This window comes from Erinaceus europaeus, chromosome 8, assembly GCF_950295315.1.
Source record: "Erinaceus europaeus chromosome 8, mEriEur2.1, whole genome shotgun sequence".
Classification (NCBI taxonomy): Eukaryota; Metazoa; Chordata; class Mammalia; order Eulipotyphla; family Erinaceidae; genus Erinaceus; species Erinaceus europaeus.
In genome coordinates, this window is record NC_080169.1 from 85,950,714 (window position 1) to 85,970,414 (window position 19,701).

At 38.0% G+C, this 19,701-nt stretch overlaps 1 protein-coding gene across 1 annotated transcript in view; it reads left to right on the forward strand.

Moving 5' to 3' along the window:
* MET (MET proto-oncogene, receptor tyrosine kinase) overlaps nt 1-19,701 on the forward strand; it is a 167,581-nt gene that overhangs the window by 82,137 nt on the left and 65,743 nt on the right. Inside the window, exons 4-5 of the mRNA XM_007525437.3 lie at nt 18,178-18,312; nt 18,983-19,156. Coding sequence (XP_007525499.2) covers nt 18,178-18,312; nt 18,983-19,156 — 309 coding nt within the window. The remainder of the gene's footprint in view (nt 1-18,177; nt 18,313-18,982; nt 19,157-19,701) is intronic.

Genomic DNA, 19,701 nt, shown 5'->3' on the forward strand with positions numbered 1-19,701 from the left:
TGTGTGTGTCTTCCTTTCTTTCTCATTCTCTCTTATCTCATAAAAACAAATAAAGCATTTTTGTAAAATTAGCTTATTAGGAAAATAATGAACATTTTGTAACATGAGCACAATTTCTTATCTCTCCATGATAGCTGTCTTCACATAACTCCTGTGGACAACTTAAGTCCTCCTCCACCACTGTACACTGGCTCACCAATGCCCTTTCATCCTTCTTCCCCTGCCCCCCAGAATTGTTAGTTGTGGTATGCCAGACCACACCTAGTCCTTGTGTTTTCCCTTTCATTATTTGTTTCTTAAATTCCACCTTTAAGTGAGATCATTTAGTATTCACCCTCCTCTTTTAATAAACCTTAAAAAAAAAACAACAATGTTTTAGAAGCACAGTTTCTCACCTTTTCAAACTATGTCATCATATCTCACCTCCTAGCAAACTACCAGTATCTTTCCAACAAAATTCATCGGACCCCTTAAGCTCTTGCAACCAACCATCCCCCCCTGCCATACACACACATATACACAGTGTTCCTTGGTAACCTCAGTTCTGCACTTTGAGCCCAAACACTTTACTTCATTTGGATTTGCTTGTTCCTTTTTTTTTGTTTGTTTGTTTGTTTAATTATTTACTCCATATGTGAGTGTTCAGTGCTTTCATTTTATAAGTTCCATTAGTATATCTTACAAGTTTAGTAATAATGAATCCTTTAACTATTACTTATTTAAGAAACTCCTTATCACTTCTTCAGTTCTGATTATTAATGTGACTGGATAGGGTATTCTTAGCTAGAGATTTTTTTTTTTTCATTCAAAATCTTGAGTATATCCTGCCAGTCTTTTCTAACCTGTAGAGTTTCTATTGATAAATTGGCTGATGGTTTTATTAGAGTTCCCTTATTAATGACTCTTTGCTTTTCTTTAGATGCTAAAAATTCTCTTTCATCTTTGCCATTTTAATTGTTATATTTCTTAGTGAACCTAGGTTTGGAACGTTTCTTGGATTTTCTGGACATGAGGTTCCATTTTCTTCTTCACTTTGGGGAAATTCTCCATTAATATTTCCTCAGATAAGAATTCTGCCCCATTCTTGTTCTTTTGACACCCCCATGATACACCTGTTGTTTCTGTTGATGTTGTTCCATAACTCTTTTTATATTAATTTCATTTACTTATTTTTTTTTCTTTTTGCTGACTTTTTTGGGTGACAACTTCTATCCTACAATTCACCATTTCAACCTTTAGTTTCTTTCTGCCTATATGTTGTATTACTTTTAGTTCAGTTACTGTTTCTTATCTAATTTCTGTAATGACTTCTTTCATATTTTCTTTGACTTTGTTCAAGTTTTCTTCCATAGAACTTTTCATTTCTGTGAGCATCCTTATGGCCATAGCTTTGAAGTATTTTTTAGAAAGTATTTTTAGGAAGCTCTATTAAATTTGAGGCTTTCTTCTGGCTGCTATCTTGATCTACCGTAGTGAGTGATTTCCTCTGTGTTCCCATTAACTTTGATTCTCTTTGAGGACCAGAGCCAGGAGTCTGAGCAAGCCTAGAAAGTACCCAAGAAGACACAATCATTATTATAGTACTGTTATTATAGTACTGAGGTTGTACTAATATGGGTAATGGCCAGGAGCTTAGGTCTCAGGTGCATAGTAGGCTGGCTGGAAAAATATTCTGGCAGATTCTTCACTATGAATAGACTATTTCTTTCAATCTCTGCCACCAGGGCTTATTATTCTGGAGGCTAAACTCCAAAATAACTATGTCTGCTAGACTGCTCTCTGCAAGCTGCCATGGTCTTATAGAAGGCTGCCATTTTTAAAAAATTTTTTTATATTTATTTATTTATTTTCCCTTTTGTTTTTTATTGTTGGTGTAGTTATTATTGTTGTTGTTACTGATGTCGTCGTTGTTAGGACAGAGAGAAATGGAGAGAGAAAGGGAAGACAAGAGAGGGAGAAAGATAGACACCTGAAGACCTGCTTCACATCCTGTGAAGCGACTCCCCTGCAGATGGGGAGCCAGGGGCTCAAACCAGGATCCTTACTCTGGTCCTTGCGCTTGGCACCATGTGTGCTTAACCCGGTGTGTCTAACCCGCTGCACTACTGCTGGACTCCCAGGCTGCCACTTTCAAAAGTGGTTTATAGCTTTTATTTCCAGTCCTAGTGTTGAAAAATTGTAGACACAATATTGCAATAGTATTGAGGTACCAGGATTTCCATCCAACCTGCCCTCTGCTTCTGTGATTGAAGTTATGTCTTGTAGTCTCTTTTTGATTATGGCTTATTCTCATACAGAACAGCTCTTTATTTTTGGTATATGTCTTTGCATCTTCACTACCTGAATGCTGAGTTTTTGGCTCTTGCTATGGAAGCTTATCTGAAATCTGAGCTTGTTTCCATGTGGGTTTTTCATGTGTGTCTAGGTGTTGCTGTTGTTCCAGAGGCAAAGGAAACACATCCTGCTAATTGGTCATCTTTACCCTGCCTCCCTAAGGCAGACGTTTCCTCTTCTTCTTCTTCTTCTTCTTCTTCTTCTTCTTCTTCTTCTTCTTCTTCTTCTTCTTCTTCTTCTTCTTCTCCTTCTCCTTCTCCTTCTCCTTCTCCTTCTCCTTCTCCTTCTCCTTCTCCTCCTCCTCCTCCTCCTCCTTCTTCTTCTTCTTCTTCTCCTTCTTCTTCTTCCTTTTCTTCTTCTTCTTCTTCTTCTTCTTCTTCTTCTTCTTCTTCTTCTCCTTCTTCTTCTCCTTCTCCTCCTCCTCCTCCTCCTCCTTCTCCTTCCTTCTCCTCCTCCTCCTCCTTCTTCTTCTTCATCAAAAGGTTCCTGGACTACTGTAATCGAGATTATACTCACATTGATTTGTCAGCCTGTCAGGCCCATCTTTCTCCCTTTGACTTCACAAGTCAGTGTTTCCAATCAGTGCACATTTGCCTAACAACAAGAGGGTTACTCTGAATATCAACCCTTCACCCTATTTCATCTCTGAAGAAGCCAGAAAGACAAATGATGCCCCCTATAATCTGAAAGATTTCAGTGTGTCCACTTTTGATAGGGGAGTATTAGGGCTCATCAGTAAGAAACAGGTGAAATTGACCTTGGTACTGAACTGCATGTGGTGACTACATTTCCCAGAAACCTATGCATCAGCATTCTCATTTGGTGACACTGTGCAAATCACAAAACCCAGTAAAATATAAATTGATCAATCATAGATGAGAGGGTGGGACTGAAAGGTAATATAACTACTGGCTGGTGAATACAATCTAGTCTGTTCCCTTTGTCTTCTTGTTATGAGATCCTTTAAAACTATCTCACCTTGGATGGGTCTGGGGGAAAGGAAGATGGTGGATAATGTCTGCTCATTCTTTTCATACATTTAAGATGCTTGTACTTAGAGATGTTGGAGTTTAGGAACTAAATGTAAGACATATATAACAATTTGTTTCTGTCATTCTTACCTCTCACTATTATGAAACTCATGTTGTTCTCCTTTAAAAAAAAAAATTGCCACAAGGGTTATCACTAGCACAATGAATCCACAGTTCCTGGTGGTCATTTTTTTTCTCCCTCCCCCTTTCTTTTTATTAGACAGGACAGAGAGAAATTGAAAGGGGAGGGGAATATAGAGTGGGAGAGAGAGGAGCTTTGCCCCTTCAGGTGGAGACCAATGCCTTGAACCAGGGTCCTTGTGCCTGGTCACATGCATTCTCAACTAGCTGCACCACCAACTGAACTCTGTTCTCCTTTTAATAAATAAAGCTTGCTTTCTCACACTTAAGCAATAAAGGGTCTGCTTAGCATTTAACAAAAGTCCCGTTTAGACTCTGAGACTTTATAAAGTCTAACATAATCCTGCTTTTTAGATTCTTCCATGTGCCAGATACTACCACTCAAGATTTATCATCCATCAATCACTATAACAGAGTTTTTTCTGTTCTTGTTGCAGCTGAGGTCACACATGGGTGTGATTTCACCACTCCTGGCTCCTTTTTTCAGATGAGATATACAGGCAGAGATAGAAAGAAAGGAGAGATGCCACAGCACCAAAGCTGCTCTCAGTGTTGTATGTAGTGTGTATGTAGTGTGTTGTATGTGTGGAGTGGTGGGGGCTTGGACTTGGGCCAGACAGGCACCCTCCCCCGAGTTCTCTTACTACCAGTCTTCCTAGCTAATTTTGTTAGTTTTGTATGTTTGTATCCCAGCATTTCCACAAAAGAACAGATATTATGCCCTGTGCATCCAAATTATTAAAGATTAAAACAAGTAGACACTTATTTTAGGGACCATTCTAACAATTTATTTTCATAACCAGGTGTCTGAAATTATAAAATTTGTGCTGAGAGCCTATAAACTTTGCCTTAGCAGGCAAATAAGTGAAGTAATGAGAGAATCTGCCTTTAAAGGAATTAAAATTACTATAGGGGTCATAGAAATGTGTACCTGCTAACAAAAGTATGAAAGACAAAGATTACAGACAATGCTCTGCTGAAGCCCAAAGAGGGTTTACATATCTGCCACTAAAACAATTCTTATGTAAATAAAGCCAAAGCATCTGAAGGATCAAAAAAATCAACATCCCTGAATTCGGTTTGTTTACAGCAAACAATGTGGGGACAGAGTCAGGACTTCAACTAAAATTACTGAGCCTCCTAGCTTTATCTGAGCAGAAACCTACCACATTCTGAAAATGTTTTGACAGCGCTAAATCAGTGGCAAGGCCTAAGTTTCTGCAACTCATATTTTAGTAAATACTGTAGAGTTTCTGTTACAAAATGGAATGGACATAATTTTTTCCCCAAAGACAGCTGCCATACATGAAAAGAACAGAAAAATGAATTTACTTCCTTCCTACCCTAAAGCCTAAAAGGCAGAGTTGCTTTACAAATTTTTTTCTCCCAAGAGTTTGCAGCTGTTTCTGCCTTTCCTATTGTGCTTATATTCAGTTTTGGCTGGGAACACAAGCTACAGCCCCAGCTGTTGGGTGCAAAGTGAATTAGGTATTTCATAGTAGTTATTTGATTAGGAGGAATTATATTGTTTAGCTAACAATATTGTATGTATGTCAGAGGAGACGTTTGTGACATGTTTCTAACATTTAAACATGTGTAATTTATCTCATACAGGTGCAGCTGTGTCTAAATATACTTGTGTGAACATATATTTGAGGCCCTATCTATAGAAGCATGTCAGTATAGATATAGATTTCAAAAACAGTTTTTATTTGTGTAATCACCCTCTTGGGATGCTTTGAAGTGAAATAATAAGATAAGCAGTGATTGAATACAAGTTAGCAGTAAGGATGTGCCTTACAGATTTCAGAGAGGGAGGGAATGTTGGATAGAACACGACCAGGAAACATTAATGCAGTGTGTAGTGTGTGGGAGAGGGAAGAAGAATATTCATGAAGATTACAGAACTAATCATAGGGATTGTCCACATCTCTCCTTCTGAGCCACTCGTCTAATCTACATCCAAAAACAATGCTTACTTGATTTTTTCTTTTTTTTACAGTACTTGTATAAGGCCTTTAATCTCTAGATGCAAGGCATTGCTATTAAAATATTTGTGCCTGATTGTCAGGCCCCAAGAGTGAGTGGCTCAGGGTTAGGGTGACAGTAGAAAGGCTGTTTTAAAACTTGTTTCAGTTCCACTTCACAAACACTTGCTGAGAAGCTACCTTGTCTGCTTACAGTGACCACTGCCTGAGCACAACCACAGCTGTCATTAAACCCCTTTGACATCATCTTTACTCTTCTCCCACCTCCTTTTATTTATCTCCCCATTTCTGATGCTGTTAGCCACCTATCACCCCCCCCCCTTTTTCCTTTTTTTTTTTTTTTTTTGTGATTCTTAACTGGACTAGTAGGGTCTTAAGCTAAAGGCTTAAAGAGGTAGGAATCACCAAAAAGACATCCTTTGCTGTGATCATTATAACCATCACTTAAAGGATTATGTTAGTAAAAAGTGAACTTAAATAATAACTTACTTCCGGTAAGAACAATCAGTTCATCTGTTGACCTCTTGTCTTCAAACCCCTTCAGCTCTTGTGCCACCATAGTTGCTTGTCAATGTTTTGTGCAGGCAGACTATGGCATACATTGCCTTTGGGATTACTGCCATTTTAGAGTAAGTGGATATAGATCATCAATTCATCAATGCTGTGTGCATCCTGCAGAAACACAGCCAAATGAAGCTTGAACAACATTTCTCTTTAGGATTGCTAACTTATCCATCTTCTTTATAAAATGCTCAGATAAAAATGCCATCTGCCTTTTTTAACAAGTCCATTATTCATTAGTGTTGGTAAATTTCTTTAGAAGAAAATATGTGACTTCTGACATTTCTTTTATGCAGTAAAGCACCTATAATTAATAACAATTACTCCTAGTTCATTTGTAGTCTCCTAAAACTAATTAGTCTATTCTCTTAAAATATATGCATGTGTTATACTGTTAAGTGTGTAGTAGTTTAAAACATCATAGGTATTTGAAATCATAATAAAATGTTAAACATTTTTGTTTTGTTGGTAGCAGAAAATAAGTGAGTTTTATCTATATGTGTTTTAGAAAGAGACCTTTGAAGACATAAATGTATTTTTTAACCGTCACTTTATTGTTTTAAGATTGTTTATTTATTTTTATTATTTATAAAAAAGGCAAGATTGACAAAACCATAAGATAAGAGGGGTACAACTCCACACAATTCTTATTGATGATTTCTTGAGAGAGCAAAGAGAACATTATGCCTCCATGGCTGAGCAATTTTCTGGGTTGTAGTGCAACCTTCACTCTAAAAATTCAAAAACACTGCACACATTGGTTAATTCTATAATAATATCATTGGGAAGATAGATGTGAAGTATTGGTTATTTTTAAATTTTACAATTTCTTTTTTTTTATATATATATTTTATTTTTTATTTTCCCTTTTGTTGCCCTTGTTGTTTAACATTGTTGTGGTTATTAATGTTGTTTTTGTTGGATAGGACAGAGAGAAATAGAGAGAGGAGGGGAAGACAGATAGGAGGAGAGAAAGATAGACACCTGCAGACCTGCTTCACTGCTTGTGAAGCGACTCCCCTGCAGGTGGGGAGCCAGGGGCTCGAACCAGGATCATTACTCTGGTCCTTGAGCTTTGCGCCACGTACGCTTAACCCGCTGCGCTACCACCTGACTCCCCAAATTTTACAATTTCTATTAGCTTTTTTAGTTCTTAGATGCTTGAAATATTTGTCAAAGGTCTTAGTCTGATATTGATTCATTTCTACTCACTTTGACTCATTACAAAAAGTTGAAACATATACACACAGTATTTCAATAACGAAGAAAATTGTTTTTCTTTATTTATATTTATATCCCTAGCTTTTGTAATAACAAGTTGACATGGAAACACTAGTTTCCCTTTGTCAAAAAAAAAGTGGGGTGGGGGCTAGTGAGAAGGAAAGAACAGAAAATGTTTCATTCGATTCAACTTTTGTCACTTGGTACTTAATCTTACTCTTTTTAATTATGAACTGCTAGTACCAATCAGCAGTTTCTTCTTTTCTTTATGCTTGTTTTTTTTTATTCAGAAAAATAGATGCTTATCATGATTAAAACAAGTCTGCTCTTCATATCTGATTCTTCCTAAACCAACACCAATGTATCACATTCTGAAAAAGATGGTAAGCTTTAAGTGGGTGCCTTACTTCAAGCTAGTAAAACAAAGTATTTAGGCTGAATGCCTGATGCAAGAAACCCTTGTTTCTTACTATTCTGGAACCTGGGAAGCCTAAAATCACAGTCTCAATACATTGGTGTCAGGTGAAGTCTTCTGGTTTCTTTGTTTTGGTTTGGTTTTTTTATTTTAATTTTTTTATTCAATAGTTCTTTACTTTTTTTTTAATTGAGGAAATTAATGATTTAAAGTCAGGAAAATACAGTAGTTTGTATATGAGTAACATATCTCAGTTTTCCATATAACAATCTAAACACAAAGAACTTGGACTGGAGTTAATGCATTGCATTAAAGTAAAAGATTCTGGGGTGGAAGTTTTCAGGTCCTGGAACATGATGACAGAGGAAGACCTGGTGGTGGTGGTGGGGGTTAATCTCCTCAATAAACTATTTTTGTTCTTTTGTAAATTAGTATTATTTAGGAAGACAGAGAAAAAAAGAGAGGAGAAAGGGAGTGACAGATACCACAGCCTCACACTACTATCCATGAAACTCCCTCAGTGAAGTATTTTTTATGTGTTTTTTTCTTTGTTTTTGGTTCATAGTATCCTTTATTGAGGAGATTAACCCCCCCACTACCAGGTCTTCCTCATGTTGCAGAAAAAGAAGAAGAGAGCTTCCCCTGGGGCCCCTTTTATAAGGGCACTGATCTCATTCCTGATGGTCCCACCCTCATGACCTAATCACCTCTCCAAAGGCTTCACTTCTTTTTTTTTTTTTAAAGATTTTATTAATTTTATTAATGAGAAAGATAGGAGGAGAGAGACAGAGCCAGACATCACTCTGGTACATGTGCTGCCGGGAATTGAACTCAGGACCTCATGCTTGAAAGTCTAGTTCCTTAGCTACTGCGCCACCTCCCGGACCACAAGGCTTCACTTCTTAATACCATCACACAGCAGTTAGAATTTCAATATAGGAACCTTGGGGTGGGGGCAGCAATGAGCAGGGCACAAGCATTTATTCCATTGCAGCAGGCCAGAAGCAAGAGGCGTCAGAAGCTATCCTTTCAATGCACAGATCGAACACATGGACGTTATCTAAACACCTAAAACATATTAAAGTCCCTATCCCTTGATCAAGGTACAAATGAGCTATACATATACATACACATACACATACACATACACATACACACACATATATATGCAATAGTACACTTTTGGGAAAGACTGTGTAGCTGACTCTGTACCAGGAAGTACAGAGGAAACAATTTGTTCTCTAATTCATAAGTCCACACCCACTTAAAACTCAGTCTATTTTTTTTAATGAAGCCATTACCTTTGCCCTCATTTTTCCTCCCACCATGTTGTTTTTTCCTCTTAAAAATCTAACCATTCTTATCATTATCATACATTGAGGGGGATGAAGTTTTCTTTATGCCTTATTAGAATACTTCTGTTTTGCTTGACTTTTAAATTCAAAAACTTAACTTGGTAGACTTACCTGCCAGAGGCTCCAGGTCTGATTCCCCAGTGCTGCATGTACTAGAGTAGGGCTCTGATGTCTTTCTCCCTCATATGAAACTATATCATATGGAATAAGTGAAATAAATCATTTAAATATATAAATAAAAGTAAATTAATTCTGGGGCCAGGCGGTAGTGCAGCAGGTTAAGCACATGGCACAAAGCGCAAGGAATGGAGCCAGGATCCCAGTTTGAGCCCTGCCACCTGGAGTGGGGGTCACCTCACAAGCGGTGAAGCAGGTCTGCAGGTGTCTATCCTTCTCTCCTACTCTGAGTCTTCCCTTCCTATCTCCATTTCTCACTATCCTGTCCAACAATGACGACATCAATAACAACAACAATAATAACAACAACAATAAAACAACAAGGGCAACAAAAAAAGGGAATAAATAAATAAATATTTTAGAAAATAGCCTCCAGGAGCTGTGGATTCGTAGTGCAGGCACCAAGCCCCAACAGTAACCTTGGAGAAAACAAAAAAAAGTAAATAGATTCTGTCAATAGAGAAGACATCAAAGGTTCCATTATCTTCTCTTTTTTTGTTCTTTATTTTTATTGCCACCAGAATTATTAATGGGGGTCAGTGCAGGCACTGCAAATCCACTGCTTCCAGTGGACATTTTTTTCTTTTCTTTCTATTTTCTTATTTGATAGGACAGAGATAAGTTGAGAGGAAAGGAGCAGCTAGGTAGAGAGAAAGGTAGATACCTGCAGACATATCTACCACTCATGAAGCTTCTCTCCCCTCTCCCTACCCTGCAAGTCAGGTCCTTTTGCATGGAAACATTTGCTCTTAACTGAGTACACCACTAACCTGCCCCTCCGTTATTTTTTTCCTTAGAAATAGACCCGTATATTTCTGTTCTTAGAAGATTTCACTTAGATAATAAAAGCATTATATTCCTCATGTTAAGTGAGATAAGCCAGAAAGAGAAGAATGAATATGGGATGGTCCCACTCCTAGACAGAAGTTGAAAAATAAGGACAGAAGGGAAAACACAAAGCAGAACTTGGACTGGAGTTGGTGTACTGCACCAAAGTAAAAGACTGGGTGGGGGCTGGGGCATGATCAGATTTTAGAACATCATGGCAGAGGAGAACCTAGAAGAGAAGGGGTTAGATTGTTATGTGGAAAACTGAGAAATGCCACACATATACAAACTACTGTATTTTACTGTCAATTGTAAATCATTAATCTCCCCAATAAAGAAAAAAACAGCAATAAATGTTGCAGAGGGTATGAAAAAAAAAAAACATTAAATTATTATGTCTTTGGTTATATTTTAATCTATACTTGTATAAGACTGAACCAGATACAACAAAGTTTAATATATTATTTCAACCCAGGATACCTATATTGAACAAGAACTGTGTAACATATTCTCTAAAAGTCTGAAATCTAGTTTAGATGCATTGAAGGCCACTGAGAATCATGCATGGAATCAGAAATCCAACAATAGAGTTGAATCCAAAAATAGAACCTCACACAAGGTGCAAAGAATTCCACAGGTTCCTTGAGTCTCTCCAAGAATAGTAAAGGATAAGAGTTATTCTTTTATTTTTTTTAGTTATCTAATAATGATCAGCAAAATTATGTGATAAGAAGGGTACACTTCAACACAATTCCCACCAGCAGAGTTTCACATTCCATCCCCTCCCTTGGAAACTTCCTTCTTTTTTTTTTTTTCTCTTTATTGGGCGTATTAATGGTTTACAGTCAACAGTAAAATACAGTAGTTTGTACATGTGTAACATTTCTCAGTTTTATACATAATAATTCATCTCCCTCTAGGTCCTCCTCTGCCATCATGTCCCAGGACCTAAACCCTCCCCCTCCCCCTCCAGAGTCTTTTACTTTGGTGCTGTACATCAATTCTAGTCCAAGTTCTGCTTTGTATTTTTCTTATTTTCCAACTTCCTTTTTTATTATTATTAGTGATTCATTAATGATTGACAAGATTTTGGGATAAAGAGAGGTACATTTCATACAGTTCCCACCACGAGAGTGCCATATAGTGGAAAAAGAGAAAGAACCAGATATCACTCTTGTATATATGCTGCTGGGGATTGATCTCAGGACCTCATGCTTGAGAGTCTAATGCTTTATTCACTGCGCCACCTCCCAGACCACCCAGCCCTTTTTTCTTTCTGCCAATTACAGCACTTGGGGAGTGTGTTGTATCTCCCATTCTATATATATCCAAGAGAAGTAAAAATGTATGTTGACACAAAAAGTTGTACATGCACATTCATATCGACATTATACACATAACAAAGAATATGATAACAGTCAAAATGCCCATCAGCTGTTAAGTAGATAAATAAAATATGATATGTGTATACAGAAGGCTGTTGTTTAATATTAAAAAGAAATGAAACGGGGGTCGGGCGGTAGCGCAGCAGGTTAAGTGCACGTGGCGCAAAGCTCAAGGACCCAAGTAAGGATCCCAGTTTGAGCCCAAGGCTCCCCATCTGCAGGGGAGTCGCTTCACAGGCAGTGAAGTTTGTCTTTCCCTCCCCCTCTCTGTCTTCCCCTCCTCTCTCCATTTCTCTCTGTCCTATCCAACAACAATGATATCAATTACAACGGTAATAACCGCAACAATGATAAAAAAAAAAAAAAAACATGAAACAGGTGCTCCAACATGGGTAGACCTTGAAAACACTGATAATTGAAAGGAGACACAAAAGGTCATATATTATATAACAATAGAATTTGATCTATACTAAATGTCCAGAATAGGAAAATCTAGAGATAGAAAGTTGGTAAGTAGTTGCCAGGTACTGGCAATAATGCTGGCCAAGCAGTCTGGGACTTCTCTTTGAGGTAATGAAAATATTCAGTGGTTATAATGGCTTTCTAAATATATGAATTGACCATATTTTCAAGAGCATTAAAGAGAAGTGTTTGATAACTCAAAACTAAAGATTAGTTGTCTACATAGTAGAAACTCAAAAGACAATTGCCAGCCTTCTGCTTCATACTAATTGTTCTAAGACTGCCAGGTGGTTTTAGAACAACTAATTTTAGATACTAGATTCAGTTTTGTCTCCAGTAACATCTCCATGACAACCAGAAAGATCTCCTGATTTCTCACAAACACTGCTTCAGGAGTATTTTGAAACTTAAAGTGGTTATTCAATTATTTATAATTCCAGCAGTGAGAGAAATTAATGGTAGCAAAGCATTCTTGGCATTTTAGAGCAGTAAGTACCCCTGCAGAGAAAGGGCTAATGATCAACTAAAAAGATATTTGCATCTGTGATATAGTCTCTGTTGAAAATTCCAAACAAACCTCTCACTTTTCCACACACCCTTCCTGGCTTTTCTGGCTTATCCCATTTCTTTATACCAAGCCCCATTCATCCTACCTCAAGGTCAAAAGCAGATTTTGCCTATTCTGTGCCATCAAAAACTATTTAGACGTGGTGCTCTTCTCTTTAGGCACACTTAACTTATGCAGGCAAGATGACTAAAACAAGGAATACTTAGCAAGGTAAATATACTGAGAAATTTGTTTTAGTGGTTTGACTCACAAGTGGCTCTTGGGAGCTCACAGTTGAAGCTTTTTATTGGTATTTACTCTGGTGCTCCAAGAGTGTAACAGTTGTTTGTTTAAAGAGAGGTCAAGCTCACACGATTTGACAGTAAATAAAGACCATTAGAAATCTGACTATTGTACTTTTTAGCAAAGATTCTCTATTCTATTTTCCTTAGGGAAAATGATAGTACCCCATTTGGATTATTGTGATGAGTAAAAGAAATACTCACTTAAGGATCAGTGGTGCTTTCCATTCAAAAAGGGGGGGGGGGGGGCGCTTCACAAGGGATACACCAAATCAGTCTTTCCCAGTTCCAGAGGTACAGAGGACTTCTTTATGAAAATAAAATTCCCCGGGGGAGAATACAGGTCCAAAAAGGATGACAGAGGACCTAGTGGGGATTGTATTGTTATATCTAAAACTGGGAAATGTTATGCATGTACAAACTATTATATTTACTGTTGAATGTAAAACATTAATTCCCCAATAAAGAAATTAAAAAAAGAAAACAAAACAATATTCCCTTTCTGGGAAATTAGTATCTGAATAGGCTTTATATATTTGATAAAGTCAAAGACAATGACATTAATTGAGAAGGAATTTGTTAACACAGATATGGGAGGTGGGGCCAAGATGGGTGCATGAGGCTAACTCTCCTGAAGAAAATCTTCAGATCCTGGCATCTCTGAGTGGAAATCGCATTTCCAAGTCAGGAGTAGAGACAGCAAACCAGGGAATGCAAAGAAGTCATGAAGAACCAGATCACATCAAATCGATGGAGTTTATAGTCAACAATATTTATACTCCTTCCCCATATTTGGGAGCTACTCTCTTCCCTGATCCAGCTTTCTGGTCCTTTTTCCAGCCATGACATCATCTCCCCATACAATAACTAGGATCCATCTGCATATCAGATTTCAAGCTCAAGGGAAAGAAAAAAATTAAAAAACTAGTATAGCCAAAGGCCCTTTGGAATATAACTAAAATATGCCTACTAGCTAGCTACAAAACAGAGGCCCCACCCTACCACCCCCAACTCTTCATCTGCACTACTCTAGCCTTTAGGTTCATGATTAGTCAACAACTTGTTTGGCTTTATATTCTAACTCTCTTTTCAGCCACCAGGTTCCAGATGCTAGCATGATGCCAACCAGACTTCCCTGGACAGACAACCCCACCAGTGTGTCCTGGAACTCCGATTCCCCAGGACCCCCCGCCCCACTAGGGAAAGAGAGAGGCAGGCTGGGAGTATGGATTGACCTGTCAATGCCCATGTTAAGTGGAGAAACAATTACAGAAGCCAGCCCTTCCACCTTCTGCATCCCACAATGACCTTGGGTCTATACTCCCAGAGGGTTAAAGAATAGGAAAGCTATCAAGAGAGGGTTTGGGATATGGAGTTCTGGTGGTGGGAATTGTGTGGAGTTGTACCCCTCTTATCCTATGATTTTTGACAGTGTTTCCTTTTTATAAATAAAATAAATTTTAAAAAAGAGGTTGTAAAAATTAAAGGGGGAGAAGTAGTGATGAACAGAAATGAGTTATGATTGAAAAATTAAATAACTGGGGTTCAGAAGAACATTCACTGGAGCCAGGTGGTGGTGTACCTGGTTAAGCACATGTGTTACAGTATGCAAGGATGCAGTCTCAAGTGCTGCAGGTGTCTCTCTTTCTCCCTCTCTGTCTCTATGCAATAATAAGTAAATAAATAAAGATTAAAAAGGAAAAAAAAAGAATGTTCACATAATAAGGCAACTTGTGTTTAAGACCTGATAATATGCGCCAAGGCAGGAAAAACTCTGATACTGTGTTCTCTCTTTCTCTCTCTCTCTCTCTGTATGTGTATATATATATATATATATATATATATGAATAAAAATAAATTGATTCAGAAGCAGTGAAATTACACATTCACCATGGTGCAAGAGAAGGAAAGAGGGGAAAAGGAGGGAAAAAAAAAAGAGGAAATTGGTTAACTAAAACCTGGGTAATTGGGGGTGGACTTTAGACATTTTAATATCTTGATATTTTGCTTATAACCAGCATCTGAGTGAGTCAGACTTGTAAATTGAATTTCCTTGTACTTTGCCTGTAAAAGTTACAAATTTCTTTTTGGCCCTAAATGTAGGATGAACAGTAGTTTCCAACATTTCTCACTCTAACCAAGTGACCTTTGATCTTTCATTTAACTTCTGTGCAAACATAGCTACCCTGCTTAATAGAGATGTTTTGAAAGTTTGGGGGTTGGAGTTTAGCAAATGTTACAATGTCATGAGGTCTGATGTTTATGACTCTTGGTAAGCTTGGTTATTTTATTAACAGTACACTCACTGGAAGCAAGTTAATTTTAAAATCTTCCCAGTTTGCTACAGGCTACTTCACACTTTTCTTTTAATGGAAAAAAAATACTGATTCCCCAGAATATTTATATGCTATATGTATTTGTCAGCATATTAGTAAGTTACTCTTGCAGTTGTCATTCCCAGTTTACAGACGAGAAAGCTGAGATAGGAGTGGTTAATCTGAATATCACAAATACCCATTATTGCCCTGTGATTCTATATCCAATACAAATAGATACACTTTCAGTGAAATGTTAAAGAATATTTGGAAGAAAAATAAAGAATACTTGAGATGTTAGGCAATTTTACAAAGTCAATCTAAAACTCAGAGCTCTGCTTAACCTCTTGCATCTTTGTGTATCAGGAATCTTACCTATTTAAGAAACAAAATATCACTGCCTTGAAGTAACACAGAGTAATGTGTAACATTTGCAAGTATGAGGTCCTAAATTTGACTACTAGCAGGACTTATGGCAGAGTGATGCTCTAATTCTCTTTCTCATTAATAAACATTTTTACAGTGTGTTGGTGGCCAGGCTTAAACCAGGGTCCAACACATAACTGGATATGCATGCTACTGGGTGAATTGTCTGGCTGACCCACTCATGGAAATGTTGAGCAGTCAAATTTGTCAGGTACCACTTTTAATTAATCAACTGACGCTGTGGTTACGACAAGCTTAAGACCTAGGTGTAACAGAAAACAACATGGGAGGAGACTCCCAAGAAAATTTAAATGCCCAAATTATTATTTAAGCAAGTTGCCTAGTAACAGTGGTATTTATTTTCTTCACTTATCTGGAATTGAGATATAGTTTATCCAACAGACTGCATACATTTCTAAAAAAAAACCTGGGGAAAAAGTTGTCACCTAAAGGACTTTATGCATTAAGTCCTGAGGTATTGAGGACATGATATCTGTGATACTTTTTCCAGATAAAGGGGGAGAATTTCTGACCTTCAGGTTTTTCACTTGTCTGACGCTCCTTTGGCAAAAGACTAGTTTCATGAGGAAGACTGAATTCTGGGAAGAGTGTGCCTTAGATAAAGATGTTTATTTATATGTACAAATGAGGAGTTCTCTTTATAAAATGGCTCCTCCAGTGTACTACAGAAGCTTTCATCCTCTTGTCTTTTTTTCCTTGAAGAAAACAGAACTTATATCTGCCTATCGTTCCCTTTATTTTTTTTTTAGTAACCATCCTAACTGCCTTTTAATCTTTGCTTTAGCTAATGGTTTTAATGTATGTCTAAAATAACATTGGTGTGTCATTCAGCTTTGTTGGATCTTTCCTGTGTGTATAGGAGGCATGCATGTTATTAACAAATTTCTCTTTCCTTTGTATCAATAAGTACATATCTTGAAAAAAAAATCTAGGGCCAGGCAATAGTGCACTGGGTTAAGCACACACAGTGTGAAGCAAAAGGTCCGATGCAAGAATCCCGGTTCAAGCCCCCAGCTCCCCACCTGCCGCGGGGGGTGGGGGGGTTGCTTCATAGGTGGTGAAGCAGGTTTGCAGATGCCAATCTTCCTCTTCCTCTTCTGTCTTCCCCTCCTCTCTCAATTTCTCTCTGTCCTATCTGACAACAACAGCAGTAAAAAATGGAAGAAGATGGCGGCCAGGAACAGTAGATATGTAGTGCAGACACCAAAGCCCAGCAATAACGCTGGAAGCAATAATAATAGTAATAATAATAATAATTAATTAAAAAGCAGAAGTCTCGGGAGCCGGGCTGTAGCGCAGCGGGTTAAGCGCAGGTGGCGCTAAGCGCAAGGACCGGCATAAGGATCCCGGTTCAAGCCCCCGGCTCCCCACCTGCAGGGGAGTCGCTTCACAGGTGGTGAAGCAGGTCTGCAGGTGTCTATCTTTCTTTCCTCCTCTCTGTCTTCCCCTCCTCTGTCCATTTCTCTCTTTCCTATCCAACAGTGATGACTACAACAACAATAAAAAGACAACAAGGGCAACAAAAGGGAAGATAAATAAATAAAATTACAAAAAAAAGCAGAAGTCTCTGTGAATGATCCTGAATTCTCCTAAAACCTGAATATTCATCTCATTTGATTATTCTGACCTTATCCTGTATTTCTTTAGTACTGAATTCTACCAAGAGGGCAGATGGAAATTATATAGTTGGGAAACATCTCAAATTTGAAATACCTGAGAGCCAGAATGACGCTATTCATCCAGTCTTCATTCCCAAGACACTGTTAAAATCATCAAGCCTTTTATACAACCAAGCCAGTGAGCAGAACTATATTTATAATCCAAGTAATAACATACGATGGGACAATGGCTTATAAAAAAAACTATAGCACATCATTTCAAAATATCTGGGGGCCCATTTTGATCTCAAAAGATATACTAATATGCTAAAGTATAGCAAAACTAGGATTCAAATGTGGTTTCCGTCCACTACCCTTTCTGTTACAATATTCCCAGAAGGATCAGGAGGAGAACTTTAAAAATAATCTAAAATTCTTCTTGTTGCACAAGTGAGATCTTCCTTTTTGGAGTGTCTTAGCTTCTCCAGTTCCCAACAAAATCGTAAGAATTTGTCTGCATGGGAGTATGGACCGACCAGTCAACACCCATGTTCAGCAGGGAAGCAATTACAGAAGCCAGACCTTCTACCTTCTGCAACCCTCAACGACCCTGGGTCCATGCTCCCAGAGGGCTAGAGAATGGGAAGGCTATCATGGGAGAGGGTGGGTTATGGGGATTGGGTGGTGGGAATTGTGTGGAGTTGTACCCCTCCTACCTTATGCCTTTGTTCACTAATCCTTTCTTAAATTAAAAATTTAAATAAAAAAAAAAAAAAAAAAAAAAGAATTTGTCTGCATGTGCTGACTGATTAACTGGAAGATTTCCTTCCCTAGAAATAACTAAAAGATCACAGACAGAAGTCTATCTAGATGAATTGTCTTCAAGGAAGGAGATTAACAGATGTCAGATTAATTTACAATGAGATAGATTGTTTGGCCTTTATTTCAAATATCTAGATGTTTGTTATTTTAGTCTTTTACCACTATAAATGTCCACATTTGCCCCTTATGTTTAAAATGAGTTTGTTGGTGTAAAGGTGTTTTCTCTGTTTTTCTGTTTTGTTTCTCAGGTTGTGGTTTCTAGATTAGGATCATCAACCCCTCATGTGAATTTTCGCCTGGACTCTCACCCTGTGTCTCCAGAAATAATTGTGGAACATCCATTGAATGGAAATGACTACACACTTGTGGTCACTGGGAAGAAGGTAAACTCAGAGAGGTTCCATGGATACAGTTCTTCCAGAATGGATTTTGCAGTCATGATTATTTGGTCCTTTGTAATTGTAGCAGTCATCTTGGATTCACCTCTTCATCAAGTTCTTTCTTGACTATTACAGAAAACCTCTTAAATCAAGTTAAGTTTTATGCAGAGAAGATTAGACCTTCAGGCAGTCTTCACGATGTGTACTTCTCCTTTGGTCCTATATTTTTCAATGAGGAAAATACACACAAAAGTGAGAATTACAGTCGCAAAGGCAGAATGCTAGGGCAAGCAGATAAATCCTGAAATGTATGCTGAAATCTGACACCAGCCCTGTCTCTGAGAGGAGGTGGATCTTGATGACAGATGATGCATAAACTTACTTAGAATTTCCCAGGGATTCAAGTATGTTTTCCAAAAGCTTAAAGTGTATTCTCATTGTTTAATATTGCCTCATAAGAGCAAACTCCCTACCTCTAACATTCCATGACAATGCTTTTGGAATTTAACTTAAATTTTGATCGTTAAACCATTTTATTACATGATTTGCATGTAGGTACTGTCTAGTAAAGTCTGTAAGATTATATTCACATGCCTTTGGTTGTTGCTTTTTTTTTTTTTTTAAACAAACAGAAAACCTTTCTGCAAGCTTTTTCCATCACTGTTCTTCACAGATCACCAAGATACCACTGAATGGCTTAGGCTGTGAACACTTCCAGTCTTGCAGTCAGTGTCTCTCTGCCCCTGCCTTTGTGCAGTGTGGCTGGTGTCATGACAAATGTGTGCAACTAGAGGAATGTCCCAGTGGAACATGGACTCAAGAGACCTGTCTGCCTACAATCTACAAGGTGGGAGTCTCTGTTAGCTGCCATGTATGTGAGCCCTGTTAGTGGAAAATTAAAAAGAAAACAAGATCACTCAGCTGTGAAACTTCAGCCAGAGGACCATCTTCCTCTGGGAGTTTTACTTGTGGCATTGGTGTTTATCCCCCTGAGTCCTGTACCTGGGTTGCTTGCTTCTTGCTCAGTTTGGGCAAGTTGCTTCCCTGTGTACTGTGTTCACTCTTACTTAACTATCCTCTGGCTCCTTACTACCCACTTAAATAATATTTGTTTATTTTATTAAAGAGAAAAAGACAGAGACCAGGATATTGCTTCAGCTTGTGTAATGCTGGGAATCTAAGCAGGGGGCCTCAGTCATGTAAGTCTTTTGTGCCAAACAATAAGCCTACCTTCTCAACTGTATCCTCACAGCTTGCCTTAGCTACCAGACACAAGTGCCAGACATAAATCTCTACCACACACATAACCAATCATGACATAATCTGAAACTCTGAGCTGAACTATATAAGCTAAACTTCCAACCATGCTAGACCTGACAGAACAGATTTCTT